Genomic DNA, 19807 nt, shown 5'->3' on the forward strand with positions numbered 1-19807 from the left:
TGTGGCTGGTCTAAAAAAGGAAAAAAAAAAAAAAAAAAAAAAAAATGAAATCATATCAACTACCTCATCTGACTACAACTGAGTAAAACTAGAAATCAACAACAAAAGAGACATTAGAAACCACACGAGTACATGGAAATTAAACAACATGCTCCTAAACAACAAATGGGTCAAAGAAGAAATCAAAAAGAAAATTAAAACATTCCTGGAGACAAATGAAAATCAAAACACAGCATGCCAGAACCTATGGGATACACAAAAGCAGTTCTAAGAGGAAATTTATTAGCAATAAATGCCTACATCAAAAAAAGGAGAAAGATTCCAAATAAACAAGCTAACATTATACCTCAAGGAACTAGAATAACAAGAACAAACCAACTGAAATCAGTAGAAGGAGAGAAATAACAAAGATAAGAGCAGAAATAAATGATTTAGAGATTTACAAAACAATACAAATGTCAATGAAACAAAGAGTTGGTTTTTTGAAAAGATAAACAAAATTGACAAACCCTTAGCTAGATTAACAAAGAAAGAGAGATGACTCAAATAAATAAAATCAGAAATGAAAAAAGGAGATGTTACAGCTGATACCACAGAAATACAAAGGATCATAAGAGACTACTATATGTGAATAACTGGAAAACCTAGAAGAAATTCATAAGTTCTTAGACACATACAACTTCCCAAGGTTGAATCATGAAGAACTAGAAAACCTAAACAGACCAATAATAAGTAGTGAATTGAAGCAGTAATAAAAGTCTCCCAACAAAGAAAACCTCAGGACCAGATGGCTTCACTGCCGAATTTCACCAAACATTTAAAGAAGAATTAATACCAATTTTTCTCAAACTCTTCCAAAAAATTGAAGAGGAGGGAATACTTCTAAACTCATTCTACGAGGCCAATATTAACCTTATTCCAAATCCAGAAAAAGATACAACAACCAAAAAGAAAACTACAGACCAATATCCCTAATGAACACAGATGCAAAGATCCTCAATAAAACACTAACAGAATCTAACAACACATTAAAAAGATTGTTCACTGTTATCAAGTGGGACTCATGCCAGGGATGCAAGGATGGTTCAACCTATGCAAATCAATAAATGTGATACATCGCATCAACAGAATGAAGGGGAAAAAAAACATATGAATCATTTCAATAGATGTAGAAAAAACATTTGATAAAATTCAACACTCCTCTGTAATAAAAATACTCAAAAAACTAGGTATAGAAGGAATGTACATCAACACAATAAAGGCCATATATGGCAAACTCACAGCTAATATTGTATTGAATGCACAAAAATTGGAGGCTTTTCCTCTAAGATCTGGAACAAGACAAGGATGCCCACTTTCCACAGTCTTATTCAACATAGTATTGGAAGTTCTAGACAGCACAATAGGGCAAGAGAAAGCAATAGAAGTCATCCAAATTGCAAAGTAGGAAGTCAAACTGTCCCTATTTTCAGATGATATGATCCTGAACATATAAAACCCTGAAGATTCCACCAAAAAATTATTAGAACTAATAAATGAGTTGAGTATAGTGGCAGGATACAAAATCAACACATGAAAATGGATAGTCTTCCTATATGCCAATAACAAAATAGCTGAAGAAGAAATCAAGAAAGTAATCCCATTCACAATAGCTACCAAAATATTTAAATACCTGGGAGTGAATTTAACATAGGAGGTGAAAGACCACTATGATGAGAATTATAAAACATTGGTGAAAAAAATTAAGAGGACACAAATAAATAGAAAGATAACAGCTATTCATGGGTTGGAAGAATTAACATAATCAAAGTGTCCATATTACTCAAAGCAATCTACACATTCAATACAACCTCTATCAAAATACCAATGACACTCTTCACAGAAATAGAAAAAATGAATTTAAAATTTGTATGGAACCACAAAGGACCACATATAACTAAAGCAATCTTGTATAAAAAGAACAGAGTTGGAGGCATCACACTTCCTGACTTCAAAATATACTATAAAGCTGTAGAAACCAAGTATGTGATATACTAAAAGCTATAAAAAGCTACTGGCATAAAAATAAACAATGGCGAGCCCAGAAACAAAGCCACGCATTTACAGCCAACTGATTTTCTTTTTTTTTTTAAAAAAGATGACCGGTAAGGGGATCTTAACCCTTGGCTTGGTGTTGTCAGCACCACGCTCAGCCAGTGAGTGAACCGGCCATCCCTATATAGGATCCGAACCCGTGGCCTTGGTGTTATCAGCACCGCACTCTCCCGAGTGAGCCACGGGCCAGCCCTACAGCCAACTGATTTTCAACAAAGGTGCCAAGAATACACAGGGGGGAAAGGACAACCTCTTCAATAAATGGTGCTAGGAAAACTGGATATGCACATACAGAAGATTGAAACTAGGCCCCTGTCTCTTGCCATATATAAAAATCAACTCAAAATGTATTAAAGACCTAAATTTAAGACTGAAACTATGAAACTACTAGAAGAAAACAGGGGGAAATGCTACATGAAATGGGAATGGGCAGCACTTTTTTGAACAAGACCACAAAGGCACAGACAACTAAAGCAAAAATACAAAAATGGGACTACATCAAACTAAAAAACTTCTGCATAGCAAAGGACTCTATCAGCAAAGTGAAGAGACAACCTACAGAATGGGAGAAGGTGTTTGCAACCTACACATCAGACAAGGGGCTAATATCCAGAATATATAAGGAACTCAAACAATTCAACAGCAAAAAAAACAAATAACCCAATTAAAAAATAGGCAGAGGACCTGAACAGACATTTCTCAAAGGAAGATATACAAATGGCCCACAAGCACATGAAAAAACTGCTCGAAATCACTAATCATCAGGGAAATACAAATTAAAACACAATGAGGTATCATCTCACTCCAGTTAGAATGGCTGTTATCAACAAGACAGAAAATAACAAATGCTGACAAGGATGTGGAGAAAAGGGAACCCTCCTACATTGTTGGTGGGAATGTAAATTGGGACAGCCATTGTGGAAAACAGTTTGGAATTTCTTCAGAGAACTAAAAATAGATCTACCTTATGATCCAGCTATCCCACTACTGGGTATATACCAAATGGAAGTGAAATCAATGTATCAAAAAGACACCGGCACTCCCATGTTCATTGCAGCACTATTCACAATAACCAAGAGATGGATTCAAGCTAAATGCCCATCAACAGATGGATGTATAAAAAAACTGTGATATGTATACACAATGGAATACTAATCAGCTATAAAAAGAAATGATATCCTAGCATTTGCAGAAACATGGATGGAACTGGAAACCATTATGTTAAATGAAATCAGTCGGGCACAGAAAGACAATTACAGCATGGTTTCACTCTTATGTGGAATCTAAAGAAAAAAAGAGTGGTTCTCATGGAAATAGAGAGTAGAATAATTGTTATCAGAGGCTGTGGGGGGAGCATGGGGGAGAAGAAGTGGTGGACTAAGGGGTACAAAACTGCTATCTACCTTAAGTGATTTGTGCAGTATATGCGTGTATTGAAACAACACACTGTACCCCCCCCAAATAAATATAAATAAAATTGAAAAAAATATAGATAATAATCAGGCAACTTTCTGTGCAGTGCATTTTTGTGAGGACTAAACGTGAGGATTTCACACAAGGCACATGTGAACGCACCTAACCAGTCAGGACATAGAAGGTGCTTAAGAATTGACAACTTTGAAAAGAATTGTGAGATGGGGATCCACTGGGGCAGGGATCTTTGTCTTGCTCAAGTACACAGAACAATATCTGGCATGCAGTAGGTGCTCAATAAATATTTGTTGATTAATGAACCTGACACAGTAGGAGATAACCATTATCTAGATCAAAAAAGTGTTGTTTGCATGGATTCTATGTGGTAAAATTCCTTTTATACTTTTTCTAAGGAGAGAGGGTAGAAATGTTAACGAAAGCAAGAACTTTTGTAATACAAACTAAGATATTTCTTATGGTATTTCAGTATCAACAGTAATGAAGCATAAAGTAAATGCTGATTAAATGGGTGTTTGTGAGCGTTTCCTCATCCCATATAATTGCTCAGCCATTTAGGGGGACTGCTTGTGGCTCTTCCCTCAGGGCTGGTGTGGAATTGACCTAGGGGGAAGCATCTCTTTAGAGATTAGGAGCATGCTACTTTTCTGAGTCCCTAAATTAGTAGATGGGTAATCTTGGATGGGAAAGTTGGTTGTTTAGCTCACTCTACTGTCTTTTTTGGATGCAGGAAAAGAATAACAGCCAACCTGTCTCTATGGCAGTAATTCTTTGAAGCCAAGCATTTACAAGCGAGCAGACTAAATATTTGCATAAGAAGCTTTCTTTGGTTACAAACAACAGGGATTGATGAAGAATATCATCAGGACATTCTAAGGAAGAGAAGGAAGAATAGTCAGAACTAATAAAAGGCACACAATTTGAGCAATTAGAAAAGAACGTTGGCATCCTGGAATTTAGCAAAATTATTAAAAGAAAACTTTTTGCTTATTACAAGCTTATTACTGGAAATACCACGCTTTCTTTGGGTTTTACATTGTATTATAATGTTATAAATATTTTGACCATTTCTTGGTGGAAATTACTATTAGGGGGAAATGACCAATTTGCACTTGAAGAAAATGAAAATTGAAATAATTTCTCTCTTAGGTCTGACCTTGAAAACGTACACAGATTCGCCATTCCATTGATTTTTTAATATCCATATAAATGAATAAAATTAGATAACATTCTCTGTTTTTAATTACTCATTAAAGACATTTGAATTTAACACATTCATTATTCTTGTTTGAAGTATAATTCATTGGTATGACATAGAAAAAATGGCCTTTATGGCATAATTTTTCCTATCATTGGCTGCTCAGACATGATATTTTCTCACCAGAGAAAATATCTCTCTCAGACATTCCTATTTTCTTGCCCTTCAAAACCTACTGGTGTAGATACAATGAGAAGCTGCCAGTAGCCTCAGGGCTATTTCTTTTTTCTCCTTTCCTCCTTGAGTCACAAGAGTCATAGAAGTTCTGTGTAACTTGGGTGGGTTTGGTCAGAAATGTGAGATAATCTTGAAAGCAAGGAAGGGTTCTTCCCACAGAACCTCAGGGGGTACAGGGAAATCACTTGGCAATGGACAAAAGTTTAGATTGGCTGTGGAATTGGCTTTCAACATGTTAAACTGAGAGGCAGAACTCTAGGGTACACTGAGGCCAGGTCTAAGTATTGACAAAAAGCATAACTTGTGTCCTGAAAGATCCGGTTGAACATTTGTATAGCCCAAGGCCACCAGTGAGTGCCCCCAGGTCTCCGTTTTAGTTAGCAGCAGTGGCAGTACATTGACATATTTGAGAATGTGAAGGCTTCCTTCGCACACACGTCCACGCCCCAGCATGGGTCTGAACACAGGAGGATGCGATGGAGGTGGGAACCACTGTTTCCCTAGTTTCCTTTTAGAAGAGGAGTTTGCTGGTGAGAAAAGCGAGCAGGATGTGAATGGCGTCTGTGGTGGAGCTGCCAAAGGCTGTGTTGGCTGAGCTTCTGGTTGTCAAGGTTGTGGGAATCTTGGAGGTCAAGGTCATGGGAATCTTGGAGGACAAGGTCGTGGGAATCTTGGAGGTAAATGTCATGGGAATCTTGGAGGCTGAGGTTGTGGGAATCTTGGATGTCGAGGTTGTGGGAAACTCAGAGGCCAATCTTGTGGTTGTCACTGGGAAAAAACCAATGGCATCAGAACTTCTGTTGGGTGGTTGGTGAGCACTACAGAAAGGAGGCTATCTGATGGAATGCTGGAGTCAGAGTTCATAAGCAAAATTTAGTAAACACTTTACCAGTGCTAAGCGTGTGCAGAGGAGGGGGAAAGCTAGTAGGTACAGAGTGTTAAGTAACAAAAGTAAGAAATACTCTCTACCCTTAGGTTCTACACAATCCTATGAGGTGCGGGGGAGACCTACTGAGTTTACAACTGCTGAACTTGAAGTTGGGGTGAGTAGTCTGCCTTCAAACGTCTTCATGTCCTTAATATTATATTAGATTAATCTGTGCAAATATGATTCAGAATGGCACAATCTTATTTTTTTCTTGTTAATGTCAAGGGCTTGAAAGAACTAGATATCATCCAGACCTGAACTGCCATCCCTGCTTTAAAGTTAGTGGAAAGATGTGCTTTCCAAATCCTTTAATTCTCTTTCTGTGGTTCTTAAAGCACTGGTCATTTTTACATGCAGGGATCTAATCAGACATTGGTTCTCTGAGGATATCTTGCAGCGAAGCAGAGAAAGCCAGGCCCATAGTCCTGGGAGCTTGTCTGATCCTGGAAAAACTGAAGTTTGTTGGTGATACTTTCAAGGGTCTGAGTGGACATACAGGGTCTAGCAAGGGAAAGGAAGAAGGGAAATACTGCAGGCTCTGCCTGCCTGGAGGGTGCCTGGAGGGTGCTTTCCAGATTGGTGGCATTGTCTTATCTCATTTAGCATTTCCCTGGGACAAATGTTTCTCTGGCATCCCACTGAGCCAGAAAGTTGGGACACAAGCACTTTCTTTTTCTTTTTTAACTTAATTTTATTAGCCTGGAGCTAAGGGGTCCTGACTAGAAACAAACTTTTTTTCCCCTTAGCATGGATACAAGCACCATCTCAAAAATGTCCTTGAGGAAGAAAATAACATCCCAGTTTCCTCACAGAGAAGAAGCCACCAAAGAAACAGTTAAGACTTTCATATAATAGTTTCACGAGGCATAGTCACTTTAAAATTTGTTGTTGAAAATAATTATCCCCTTTGATCACGTTTTGCAATGTGTGATTGGCAGGAAAGTGGGAAGCGTACTGGATGTCTTTCAGTGTTCGGGAAGACCTGTTATCTGGACACTGAGAAAGACTAATGTTTCTTGTTCTTGGTTGAATCTTGTATTTAAAAACTTTATTTAAAAAAGATTATCATATAGTTTTGATTTAAGTCTAAGAAAAGTGAAAAATAGTAAAAGATGTGAAATTAAAGTCCTCAGTTTGCCATTTACTTTCTGTGTGGCCTAAGGCAAATTGCTCATCTTTTCTGAACCTCTTTCGATTCTAGGGAGGTAAGAGGAAAGCAAGGGACAGAGAAGAGCGAAAAGGGCAAGAAGCCACAGGAAGGAGTGAGGCTGTGGGCTACAGCCAGTAGAAATTCCTGGTGGTGGTGGGTGGTGGTAGCCAAAGGCCACTTTAAGAACTAATGAAATTATTGATATTTACCCTTCTTTGTGCATCAGCCCACCCACTACAACCATCCCCTTTAAAACCTCTTGGTTAAAGTCTGTTATACTCATGAAGGTTCTGTGTGAGTAGGAATACTTTGTGGAAATTGAGGAAGATGTTGATTTTCATATCAGTGTCTATGTATATTAAATAGAAACAGCTCCTAAAGAAGGAGTTTGGAGCTGCAGGTGACCATGAGAATATAAGGCTCCTGGGAATTTGCAGAAATCTTGGGGAGGGCTTTTGCTTTCCAGGCATGGGGCTAGGGGTTGAGCAAATCTTACACAAGTTTCAAGGTGCCGGGAGACTCATCTGATATCCAGGTAACACATGATAAGACCCTTTTTTCTAGCATATCCACAAAGTAATTTTCTAGGCTGATTGAGTTCACTGCCAGATATGCAAATGGACTGCAAAGGAACCCACCTCTTTTTTTCATTTTCAGAGAAGAAAATGTAGCCGTCTTGTGGGGAGTGACAGCAAAGGCTCTGTGGAAGGCAAATTAAGGAGAGAGAATGGTGAGGATCTCATCTGTGGAATTCCCAATCCCATTTCAGATCCCATTTCTGCCTTCCCGGAGGATCACAACCTCTTCATTCCTTTTGTGCCTATTTCCATTGTGGCACAATTAGCAGATCATTAAATATTGGTCTGCTGTATATTGTCTTGACTAAAATCCTTCATGATTTTTTTCCTCCAGACAATCTCTCCCATCCCTCACCCCAGCCAACTTGACCACCCTGAACTCCCCCCAGTCTGGTACCCACCTCTGGTCTTTGTTCAAACCAGTCTCTATGCCTGTAATACATGTCCTGGTCTCATCTGCCTGTACACTCAGTAGTAACTTTCTCTATGATGTTGTTTCTTCCTGTTGCCATTAACCCAGACAGATGTCTGTCAGGGAACTATGACTCTCTACTGCGTTGACTTGCTGTGAGCCTCTTTCCCACTGGAGGACCAATTTCTTGAGGGCAAGTTCTGTGGTCAACAATGCTTAACACATCATGGCACTTACAGTCTCTCTAGTGAGAAGGACTTTCAACAAATGATCAACTAACTAGTTAAGGAATTGATTAAAATTGTGATATGTGCTGTGGTGAAGTAGAAGTTATAACAGAGAGCCCTTACTTGGTCTGGGAGTCAGGGAATGCTGAGGAGTGCCGTTTAACCTCAGTAATTATTTCTGTATAGCCTTGCCTCCTGATGGAGTTTGGATGTGTTGTCCCCTCCAAAACCCATGTGGAAATTTGATCTCCAATGTGGCAGTGTTGGAAACTGATTGAGTCATGGGGGCAGATCCCTCATAAATGGATTAATGCTCTCCCTGGGGGAGGGGGGTTTAATGAGTGAGATCTCATTCTATTAGTTCCCCTGAGACCTGATTGTTTAAAGCACCCTGGCACCTTCTCTCTCTCTCTCTCTCTCTCTCTCTCTCTCTCTCGCTTCCTCTCGCCATGTGATCTGCTTGTACCCACCAGCTGCTGCCACTTTCCACCATGAGTAGAAGCAGCCTGAGGGCCATGCCAGATGCAGCTGTCCCAGAATCGTAAGCCAACACAAAATGGACTAAAACAGAAAATTGGTACTGAGGAGTGGGGTGTTGCTATACAGATATCTGAAAATGTGGATGCAGCTTTGGAACTGGGTAATGGGCAAAGGTTGGAGGAGTTTGGAGGACTTAGAAGAAGAGAAAAAGATGAGGGAAAGTTTGGAATGTCTTAGAGACTTATGTGGTGGTGACCAGAATGCTGATAGAAATGTGGACAGTAAAGGCCATGTGGATGATGAGGTCTCAGATAGAAATGAGAGACTTATTGGGAATTGGACAAAAGATAACCCTTGCTACACCATAGCAAGGAATCTGGCTGCATTGTGTCCATGCCCTTGGACTTTGTGGAAGTTGGAACTTAAGAGTTGTAAACCAGAGCATTTGGCCAAAGAAATTTCTAAGCAGCAAAACATTAAGGATGCTGCATGGCTACTTCTAATAGCCTACTCTGGATTATGGCAGCAAAGGCATAACATAAAGCCGGAATTTAAAAAGGAAGCAGAGTGTAAAGTTTTGGAAAATATGCAGCGTGGCCATGCAGTAGAGGAGTGGAGAGCAGGAGAAAAATGCAAGGGTGAAGCAGATAAACTGTTTGCTAAAGACATTATCTTGGTAGTGAGGCAGCCAGATGCTAAGAACCAGGACAATGGATAAAATGCCCTAAAGGCATTTGAGAAGTCTGGAAGGGTGCCTCACCCATCACAGGCCCTGAGGCCTAGAAGGACTGAGTTATCCTGGAGGACAGACCTGGGGCACAGCTGCCCTCGGAATCCTGCTCCCTGCATCCCAGCTGCTCTGGCTGGAGCAGCCCCAAGTGTGGTTCATGCAGCAGCCCTGGAGAGTAGAGGCCCGAAACCTCGGTGGCATCCACATTGCATTAAGTCTGCAGGCCAGCAGGACATGTGAGCAGTGGAGGTGTGGCAGCCTCCACCCAGATTCCAGAGGATGTATGGAAAAGCCTGGGGACCCACGCAGAGACCTGCTGCTGGGGTGGAGCCACTGCAGAGGCCATCTACTAGAGCAATGCCAAGCAGGAAAGTGGGGTCGGAGCCCCCACAGAGAGCCCCCACCAGGGAAATGTCTAGTAGAGCCAAGGAAGCAGGGCTGCCACCAGAACCCCAGAACTGTAGGGCCACTGGTAATGTGCAATGCAGGCATGGAAAAGCCACAGGCACTAGCGCAGCCCACTGGGCTGTGGCTGGCAGAGCTGTGGGAACAAGGCTGCCTGATGCTTTGGGGGCCCAGATGCCCCAGTGTGCCCAAGATGCAGGAGTTGGAGTCAAAGAAGATTATATTGGAGCTTTAAGATTTAATGTCTGTCCTGCTGGGTTTTGGACTTGTTTGGGGCCTGTTTTTCCTTTCTTTTGGCCTATTCCTCCCTTTTGGAATGGGAATGTGTACCTAATGTCTGTTCTGCCATTGTATTTTGGCAGTAGATAAATTTGGTTTTGTTTTTCAGGTTCACAGCTGGAAGGACTTTTGCTTTTTGTCAAGGATGATACTTTGGACTTTTAAGTTGGTGCTGGAGCAAGCTGAGACTTTTGAGACTGTTGGGATGGAATGACTGTATTTTGTATGTGAGAGCGACATGAGTTTTGAGGGGCCAGGGGCGGAGTGATGGAGTTTGGATGTGCTGTCCCCTCCAAAACTCATGTGGAAGTTTGATCCCCAGTGTGGCAGTGTTGGAAACTGATTGAGTCATGGGGGCGGATCCCTCATGAATGGATTAATGCTCTCCCTGGGGGAGGGGGGGTAGTGAGTGAGTTCTTGCTCTGTTAGTTCCCGCGAGACCTGATTGTTTAAAGGACCCTGGCACTTCCTTTCTTTCTCTCTCTCTTGCTTCCTCTCTCGCCATGTGATCTGCTTGTACCCGCCGGCTGCCTGCTACTTTTCTGCCATGAGTAGAAGCAGCCTGAGGCCCATGCCAGATGCAGCTATCCCAGAATCGTAAGCCAAATAAACCTCTCTTCTTTATAAATTACCCAGTCTCAGGTATTCTGTTATAGCAACACAAAACGGACTAATACACCTCCCCGACCTCAATGTAAAGCCCCATGGGCAGGGACCTCGTCACATACCTTTTGTGCCCTACCAACACAGGGCCCACCACAGTGGAGTTCCCTGCTTTTTGCATCCCCCATGACATGTGGGGCTCCCCTCCCTTGAGTCAGCCTTGCTGATCAAGGCCATGTGTACACATTGTAAACAGGCAGAGAGGTCAGCATGTCATAGTGGGTGTGCGAGTTAGGAGGAGTCTAGACTGACATTGCCAGTGGGACAGTTGTGTTTCTCTTGCAGATTGTCACCACTTAATCTTTTATGTGTTGTTGCATGGAGTGTGGAGGCTTTAATGGGGTGAGATGAAAGGAAAGCCCTTGCCCTAATTAGTATTGGCTGGCTTCTAAGCAATGGCTGTCATTGTGAGGCTGAACTGTAGCAGCTCCCTTTGGATTCTACCCTTGCACATCATTCTGTGGGCTTAGTAGTGCCTCCTCTAAAGACAATTATGTCTGACCAGGCACAGAGCATGACAAGAGAGAGTAGGATGGCTTGATAGCATCGTTATCATCGTGACCCGCTTCCAAAGAGACTTGGCTGTTCACAGTGGACACAGCCTGATGGTCAGACCTGCCCTTTCAGTATAAGACGGCAGTCTAAAAGTGAAAGTACCTCCCAATGTATGGCTGGTTCCTAAAGTAAACCTAATAACACTTTTCTAGCTGAGAGGAAGGTTTATTTTTAAAGTATAATGCAAACCCCGATGTGATCTCAACTCAGAATCTGAGTGTGCCCATTTCGTGTGACACTAGGAAGCCAGTTTTATTATACAATCATCACACTTTCTGTTACCAAGCCATTTCCAAAATGAATCCATGTTTTAAAAAATGATTCTCCAGTTCAAATATAGAGAATTTGAAACAAAAAGTGTGCCCAGTTCTTTCTGTTTATGTTGAGCAGAAGGCTGGCTGGTTAGCTCAGTTGGTTAGAATATGGTATTATAACACCAAGGTCAAGGGTTCAGATCCCTGTCCTGGCTAGCCACCAAAAAAAAGAAATAAAAAAAAAGAAATAAACGGTATGTTGAGCATAACTGGTGTGTGCGTGTGTGTGTGTGCGTGTATGTGTATGTGTGTGCATGTATGTGTATGTGTGTGTGTGCGTGTGTGTGTGTGCAAGCTCCTATAGGTGAAGGTATGACAGAGAATGATGAGGCAGAAAAAGAGGGCAAGTGCTGAATTCTCCACATCACCTCTGGATTGTATTTTTAGTCCTCCAAGGTCAGTGTTGATTGTGTAAACCCAATATAAAATTTTAAAATCCCAAAGCAAAGTAAGATAGGTTCTTACTGTAACTCGACTTCCGTTATGTTCCCAGAATCAGGAGACATCCAGTCTGCCTTGAAGAGCATGTTGATTGCGCGTGTCACGTGATACAGGGAGCTGCTATAGCATTGCTCGTCTGCGTCCTGCCAGAAGCCCACGGAGTTGTTGTTGTTGTCCACTGCTCGCAGGACCACGGAGCTGATGCTGTCATCCACAGGAACCCACACTAGGAGGAAATGACGAGGAGACAATAAGCCATCGTTCAGTGTGAGCCCAGGGATGAGGGACACAAAACCAAAATTAAGTGTGAAGAGAGAGAGTTACAAAGAGTATGTACATGTGGCAATGGTCCCATATTTATAAAAGAAGTTGAAGAAAGTCTGGAAGGAAATACATCAAGATATTAACTGTGGTGTTTTCTTGGTAGTGGAATTACAGGTGATTTTTTTCTTCCTAGTGGTTTTTCATGTTTTCCAAATTTACTACTGTAAAAGGTAGACAAAAGAAAACCTATGCTCTGTGTCTGGCTTTGCTACTTACAAGGGGTGAGATCCCGGGAGTCGAATCTCTTAAACTCTCTGAGTTGGGTCCCACCTGCCAGAGGAGGGGGATTACTTCCTCTGGCAGGGGGTGGGGATAAAGAGGTCGATGCACGTGAAAGGGTCATGTGGCCCCTGAGAAGTGCTGCATGAATATGAGGCAATGTTATTGCCAAGTGAAAGCAAAGCCTGTTTCCTTGTCCAAGAAATGCTGATTCTCTTAGCCTCTGTGGGGAGGGGCATCTCTGAGCCACAGGGTCCCTAATCCAAGTACCTGTCAAATAACCCCTTAGAGTTATTCTCCACTCAGGTGTTTCTTCCCCTGTGACCCAGCCAGGCATGCACCCACAGGGGACCTCGCTGACATTTGTTAACTCCACTTGTTAATTTCTGATGTGTGATGGGGAGGGAATTTCAGAGTAAAGTCTCTTCATTTCTTTCCTTAGGAGATCCCTTCTGAATGATTACTCAATGCTAGGGTGTTGTTCTCTCCAGGGCTCTGTCAGCCACCTGGAATTCCTCCAAAGACTTCTTCAGGAAGCAAAGAAGGTAGATCCTGTAGCACAGTAGAATCAGACCATCCTGGATCTAAATTCTGTCTCTAACACTTAGGAGCAAGTCATTTTGCCTCCAAGTCATCATTCACTCCACAAATATCTCTTGAATGCCCACTTCGCACCTGGTCTCGTTCTAGGTCTGGGGATAATAACATTATTCCCCATTATTTGAGTTCACGATACCTATCTTGAAAGGTTCCTGGGAGGATGAAAGAGAAGAGCTTAAAGATTGTAATACATGGTAGGTAGTGGATAAATAGCAATTGTTATTATATAATCTTTAGCACACTACAGTTCTCTGTTCTACTTATTTGTTTTGCCAATCAAGGCCTGATGACTCAGTTCCCACAGGCCCCCACTTGCTCAGTGAGCACCTGACATCTGTCCTAGATCTGTGCATCATGGTGCGGTGGAAGGTGACAAGTGACGGTGTCATCCAGATAGTCATCAAATCTCCTGGAAGTGCTCTCGCCTCTGTCCTCTCCTCTGCTTTCCCCCTTTCGCTCTGGGTCAAGTCTTCCTTTCTTCTTTCCTAGGCACCTGCATTATCTGGATTTCTGTCCTTAGGTTCTTTTCCCTTCAGGCTGCCTTGCTCCATGCTGCAGTCAGACTGGAATTTCTCACTCATGTCCATTAGGGCACACTCCTATCCAAAACCTTCAAAGTGTCTTCCTTCTAGAGCATCTAAACATTTCTGCTTTTATTGTTCTGCCTCTGTTCTATCAATTATGGTACCCAGTACATGGCTTTAGATCCCAAGAAGCTAGCCTCACTCTGCTGTTTGCATTCCCACTCTAGGGGCAGCTGTTCATCCCCTGTTGTGCAAATGCACCTGGCCTCACCTGCCCCTGGCCTCTGTTCATGCCTGGGTGCATGTCTGGCATCTTTCCTTCTCATCACACATCGCACCCCACTTACACTCCAAGATCCTGCTATGTCCAACCTTTGGACCAATGTAGGTCTCTTTTCCTCTTGCTCCTAAAACATTTACAATTTTTTACTGTAGAGTTGAATACTTAACTATATTCTGGCTTGTGCTATATATACTGTGGTTTCATCTGTGTCGGTATCTGGCCAGTGCTGGGCACCTGGAGGGCACTAAGTAACTACTTGTTGGTTGATTTAAAAAGTTGTGCATCTGATTTTGTATAGTGTCCTTAAAGCTGAAAGTTTAGGAAAAAAGACAGGTAAATTACATCTTTCTTGCTCATAAAAGTGAAAAATGGTGACAGATTTTTACCCAGCACCGTCTTTTTCTCCCCCCCAGCACAGTCTTAACGTAAATGTCACTGTATTAAGGGTTTCTTTCACTGATATCAGAACAGATCCAGGGAACCTGTTCTGAGATATTGCCTAAGCTATGGTTGTCTCTTGGGATCTGCCAAGCCATTTACACATGGCTTACCAGTGTTGACATAACCCTGGAATTTAGCCTTTGTTTTTTCCCTCCTTCCTTTTTCTCTGGCTCCAACTAACACATCTGTAACTGCTATGATTGTCCTTTCATCCCTGTGGATTGTCTTGACTCTTCCTTCTCCTGTCTTCTTCCTTTCAGAAGGTTCTCTCATGTGTCCCTGTCCACAGCATCTTTCCATTATAAATTTTCCTTTCTTCCATTTCAGTAGCAAAATCCTTTACCTCTGAAGTGTCGTTGTACATCAAAGGCCTGTAATCTCTTTTGCAGTAGAGCCTCTGACTCCCCAGGTCCTGCCCCAGGTCACACATATGTGTCCACCTGGTGCTCACCTTGAATTCCAAGATTATCCTCCCTGCCCTGGCAGGACAAGATCTACTGCCTGAGGGAGTGGGACATAGTCAGCCTGTCACAACTGGAGCACTTAGTGGCAGTCCCCATGAAAAAGCAGAAAAAAAGACAAGCCAGAAGGAGTGTGTGAAGGCACACCATAGTTACTCACCTGCTGAAGTCTGAAATCCATAGACCGTGAGTGTGGATATACCCTGGTGGTCTCAGAAAAATGTGGTTAGACTTTTAAGAGGCAGAGGCAGGATGATGTAGTGGACAAGAAGACAGGCTCTGAAGCTGGACAGGCTGGCTGGACAGAGCTGGACAAATCGTGGCTGTGTAATTTGTGCTTATATATTAGCTAAGTTACTTACTAGTAACCTTGGGTAAATTTTTAGGTTCTCTGTGCCTCAGTTCTCATTTGTAAAATAGGGAAGATAGCATTTTCCCTTAAAACATTTCCGGCACGTAGTAAGTGTCAGCTCTCATTACTATAATCGAGAGGTGTTTAGTGGTTAAGGCAGAGTCTCTGAACCTAGACTGCTGGTTCATATACTGGCTCCACCATTTAAGTAGCTCTGTGACTTGAGTAAGTCACTTAGCATTTCTGACTCTGTTTTCTCATCTACAAAAAAGGAATGATAATGGTGTCTACCTATAGGTTATTACGAGGGCCAAATGCATTGATACACGTAAAGCACTGTATTAAATGTTGTTTTGATTATGAAACTAATTGGAAAGCATATTCCTTGACTTGTAAGTTTGGATGATCCAAAAAAAGAAAGCATTTATAAAATACTTACCAGACACCTCTAAGAAAAGTATTGGATTAAGAATGAAAATACCAAGATTCAAGAGCTAGTTTTGCCACTTATTAGCAGGGAGGCCCTGAGCAAGTCATTTTACTTTTCTGGGCTTCAGGCTCCTCATATATCAGGGGGAATGGTAATGCTCTCCCTGTCCAGCTCCCTAGATTTTTCACCCATATATGAAATGCTAATAGTGCCTCCTGGAGTTGTACAGTATCCTATCACGGATATGAAAAGACTGCATGCTGTGATGCAATGATTATCCCTTAAAGTAATAAAAATTCTCATTTTATTTAAGTCATAGAGTTTGCTCCACGTGTGATCTTGCTGGGGCTTAGTTAATTTAGGTGTCTGGACTTTATGATTCCTATGGCTCAGGTTCCACAGGAAACATACGGAAATGTTCCTGCCAATCTATGCTCTCACATCTTCTCATTCTTTCTCTCTCTCCCCCCACTTCCCATCTGGTTCAAAAACACATGTTTTGTGTAATTGAGAGCAAGGATATGTTCTGAAATTCTGGTTAACTCCCCTCAGAGAGCAAAGGACAGCAGAAAGAATGGCTTCTACTCACCTGTGTAGGCAGTGCTGCTTTCATAAATAACCGAATTGGCCGTGATGCCTGGGCTGGTGGTAGTGAAGACCTTATCAAAGACCGTGCAGTTGTCACTGTAATTTGCAGGGCTGGCAGAAGAAAATTGCAGTCCAAGGTACAGAAACAGCCCCAGTGGCAGCAGCATGGAATGGAGGAAAGCCATGGTTTTGGTCTGGGCCTGCAACTGGATAAGACTGAAAACTCACCTCCTGTTTATATTATGCTCCAGGGCTAGAGCTTCTGGATGAGGTCATGCATACAAATCTTCTTCCCACCCCTCCTGAAACACACTGGCTTCTGGAATTTGGCCCAAGATATAACTAGGGATGACTCACCACTCACCAGTTACCTGTTATCAATGAAATTTTACCAACTCCAGTTTTGCTCAAGAAGGGAAATGTGCTGATTATGGTTTTATTTTGCATCTCACTCATCTTAGCATCTGCTACTTGCAGAATGCTGTTGAGAAGGGGTAAATACCAGCAGAGAAAAATTCAGAGTTGAGTAATAATCACATACGTGGTCCATTTAGAAACTCTGCTCTACTCCGTGCAGGAGACCCAGGCATAAAAGCCCTCTTTTCTGGAATATTGCATATCCTCTTCCAAACCTTCTTAGTAGAATAAGTCTCTAATCCCTAGTTCATTTTGTGACTAGCATAGGATTAGAAAGACTGTACTTCTGGATTTATATTTATTTCTTTGGAAAGAGACATTTTAGGTCTACCTTGCTCCTGACAGTTCCTTCCATAGTGCCATAGCACAAGGAAATTACTAAAAAAAATCAGAAAATATGTTTTTTCATATCTCCCCTCTGAATTTTATGATTTACTCACTGAAGGAGAAAAGAAGTGTGCTACTTTGTAAGTAGACAAAAAAAATGTAGAATGGGTAAAGGTAATATATAAGTCTTTCTTCAAGAGCAGCACTTACAGAATGGTGCAGTAAGGACCTCTGGAAAATATACTGCTCCATAAAAGCAATGAGAACACTAGCAAAAATGGCCAAAATCAACTTTTTCAGAACTCTGGAAATGAAACAAAGACTTGCAACACTCTGGGAGCATTTATTTAAGAAAAATGGCTGAATATCATTAAGAAGTGAGCAGTGTGGCATTTTAACTTGTCCTAGTCCCATCGCCTTGCCCCACCTCCATGGTAGCCTTGGAAATCAACAACCGTGGAAATATGGTAGCTACGAACAGCAGGAAACTAGAAGCCAATGGAAGGTGACAGAACAGGTTTGGAGCTTTCCAAAAAGCCTCAGCCCCAGAGAATTGTCACTATTTACCTGTCTGGAAATTGCCCATTAAGCTTCATTCTCAGGGCTTGTCTTTATTTGACCTGACTCAGAATCTTCTCAGTGTGAGCAGCCTTATTGCTAGGTTGTTTGTCAAAACAATCAGTGAGAATTTTTAAACATTCCAGTTTCCTGAGGCAGTGATTCCAGTTGGAACTAACAAGAGGCTAAGTAAAATACATAAAAGAAAAAAACTGGGGAATGAGATGTCCATAGGTGGCTTTGAAAAGCTTGAACAAATTCCTGAGAATCTAGAAGACCATGTGCATGTGCAGGGCTATGCGTGTACCCAGGAAAGACCTGAGAAACCCCTAATCTCTCATCTCTGTCTGACCTAGAGGCTTGGCACAAGCAGGAAGTGAAGGCTAAGGCAGAGTTGTAAACTGCCTATCTGATAAATGAGGGCATGCCTGAAAACACACATACAGAAGCACTTGGCAAAGACTGGGAGACTTATTGGTTCCAAGCATTTAAGGAAATCTTTATCTATTCATTAGCTGACTGCTAAACAAACTGAGCAGAGACTTCAGTGGTCACACATGATAAAGAATACAGACATTACAGAATCAATTCAGGAAAGTCATAAAACAAACAAATAGCAGAAGCAGCATAATAAACCCAGGGAGGGGAGGGGAATCTGATGTCCAGTTACCAGATTATATTTTTTATTTGGTTTTTGGTGCCTGGTTGGTATGGGGATCCAAACCCTTGATCTTGATGTTACAAGGCAGTGCTTTAACCAACCAAGCTAATGAGCCATCCTGCCACAGTGTGTGTGTGTGTTGTGTGCATGTGTATGTGTGTGTGTGTGTGTGTGTGTGTGTGTGTGTATGTGTGTGTATATATACACACACACATATTTTTTTGGCAGCTGGCCAGTACAGAGATTGAACCTTGGACCTTGGTGTTATCAGCACCATGCTCTAACCAACTGTGTTAACTGGCCAGCCCCATGCCACACTATATTTTTTAAACGTTCAGTTTCAACACAAAATTACAAGACATGTAAAGAAACAAGAAATTATTCCCATACAGAAGGAAAAAAAAAATCCCAGTCAGCAGAAACTGTCCCTGAGGAGGCCTAGATGATGAACTCACTAGACAGAGTCTTAACTTTACAAATATGTTCAAAGAACAAGAAGAAACCATGTCTAAAGAATTAAAGTATGAGAATGATGTCTCATCAATTAAAGAATAATAATAAAAATATAGAAATAATAAAAGAAGTAAATAGAAATCCTGCAGTTGAAAAGTCCAATAACTAAAATTAAAAAAAAGAAATTACTAGAGAAACTTAACAGCAGATTTAAACTGGTGGAAGAAAGTATCAGTAAACTTGAAGATAGGTTGATTGAATAAATTTAACAAAAGAAGTGTAAGACTTGTACACTGAAAACTACAAGGGACCCAGAATAGCCAAAATGATACTGAAATAACATCAACAACAACAAACTTTGAGGACTCACATCTCCCAGTTTTAAAACTTGCTACAAAGCTACAGTAATCAAAACAGTGTGGTATTGGCATTAGGAGAGACATATAGATCAATGGAATAGAATTGAGAATTCAGAAATAAACCCATACACTTATGATCAACTGATTTTTTTTTAAAAAAGATGACAGGTAAGGGTATCTTAACCCTTGACTTGGTGTTGTCAGCACCATGCTCTCCCAACTGAGCCACAGGCTGGCCCTGATCAACTGATTTTTGACAAAGTGCTGAGACAATTCAATGAGGACAAGTCTTTTCAACAAATGGTGCTAAGACAACTGGATATTCACATACAAAAGAATATAGTTGGACCCCCTACCTCACACCATACACAGAAATTAACACAGGCTGGATCAATGTAAAACTAAATGTAAATGTAAAACTAAATGTAAATATAAAACTATAAAACTCTTAGAAAAAACATAGATAGAAATCGTACTAACCTTGGTTTAAGCAATGGTTTATTAGATATAACTCCTAAAGCAACATTAAGCAAAGAAAAAAATAGATAAGATGGACTTCATCAAAACTGAAAGCTTTTGTTCTTCAAAGGACACTATCAAGCAAGTGAAAAGATAACCCACATAATGGGAGAAAATATCTGTAAATCATATATCTGATAATGGCCTACTGTTCAGAATATATAAAGAA

At 41.3% G+C, this 19807-nt stretch overlaps 1 protein-coding gene across 1 annotated transcript; it reads right to left on the bottom strand.

Annotated features, from left to right (window-relative positions):
- Positions 1-5471: 5471 nt before the first annotated feature.
- PLET1 (placenta expressed transcript 1) lies at positions 5472-16787 on the bottom strand. Its single transcript, XM_008579949.1, has 5 exons — positions 16702-16787; positions 16346-16550; positions 12147-12348; positions 7677-7738; positions 5472-5728 (listed from the first exon to the last, which is right to left on the bottom strand). The coding sequence occupies exons 2-5, from the start codon at positions 16527-16529 to the stop codon at positions 5472-5474; spliced, it is 705 nt and encodes a 234-aa protein (XP_008578171.1). The 5' UTR covers positions 16530-16550; positions 16702-16787.
- Between the last annotated feature and the right edge of the window lie 3020 nt (positions 16788-19807).

The sequence above is a fragment of the Galeopterus variegatus genome, unplaced genomic scaffold (assembly GCF_000696425.1).
Source record: "Galeopterus variegatus unplaced genomic scaffold, G_variegatus-3.0.2 Scaffold1986, whole genome shotgun sequence".
Lineage (NCBI taxonomy): Eukaryota > Metazoa > Chordata > Mammalia > Dermoptera > Cynocephalidae > Galeopterus > Galeopterus variegatus.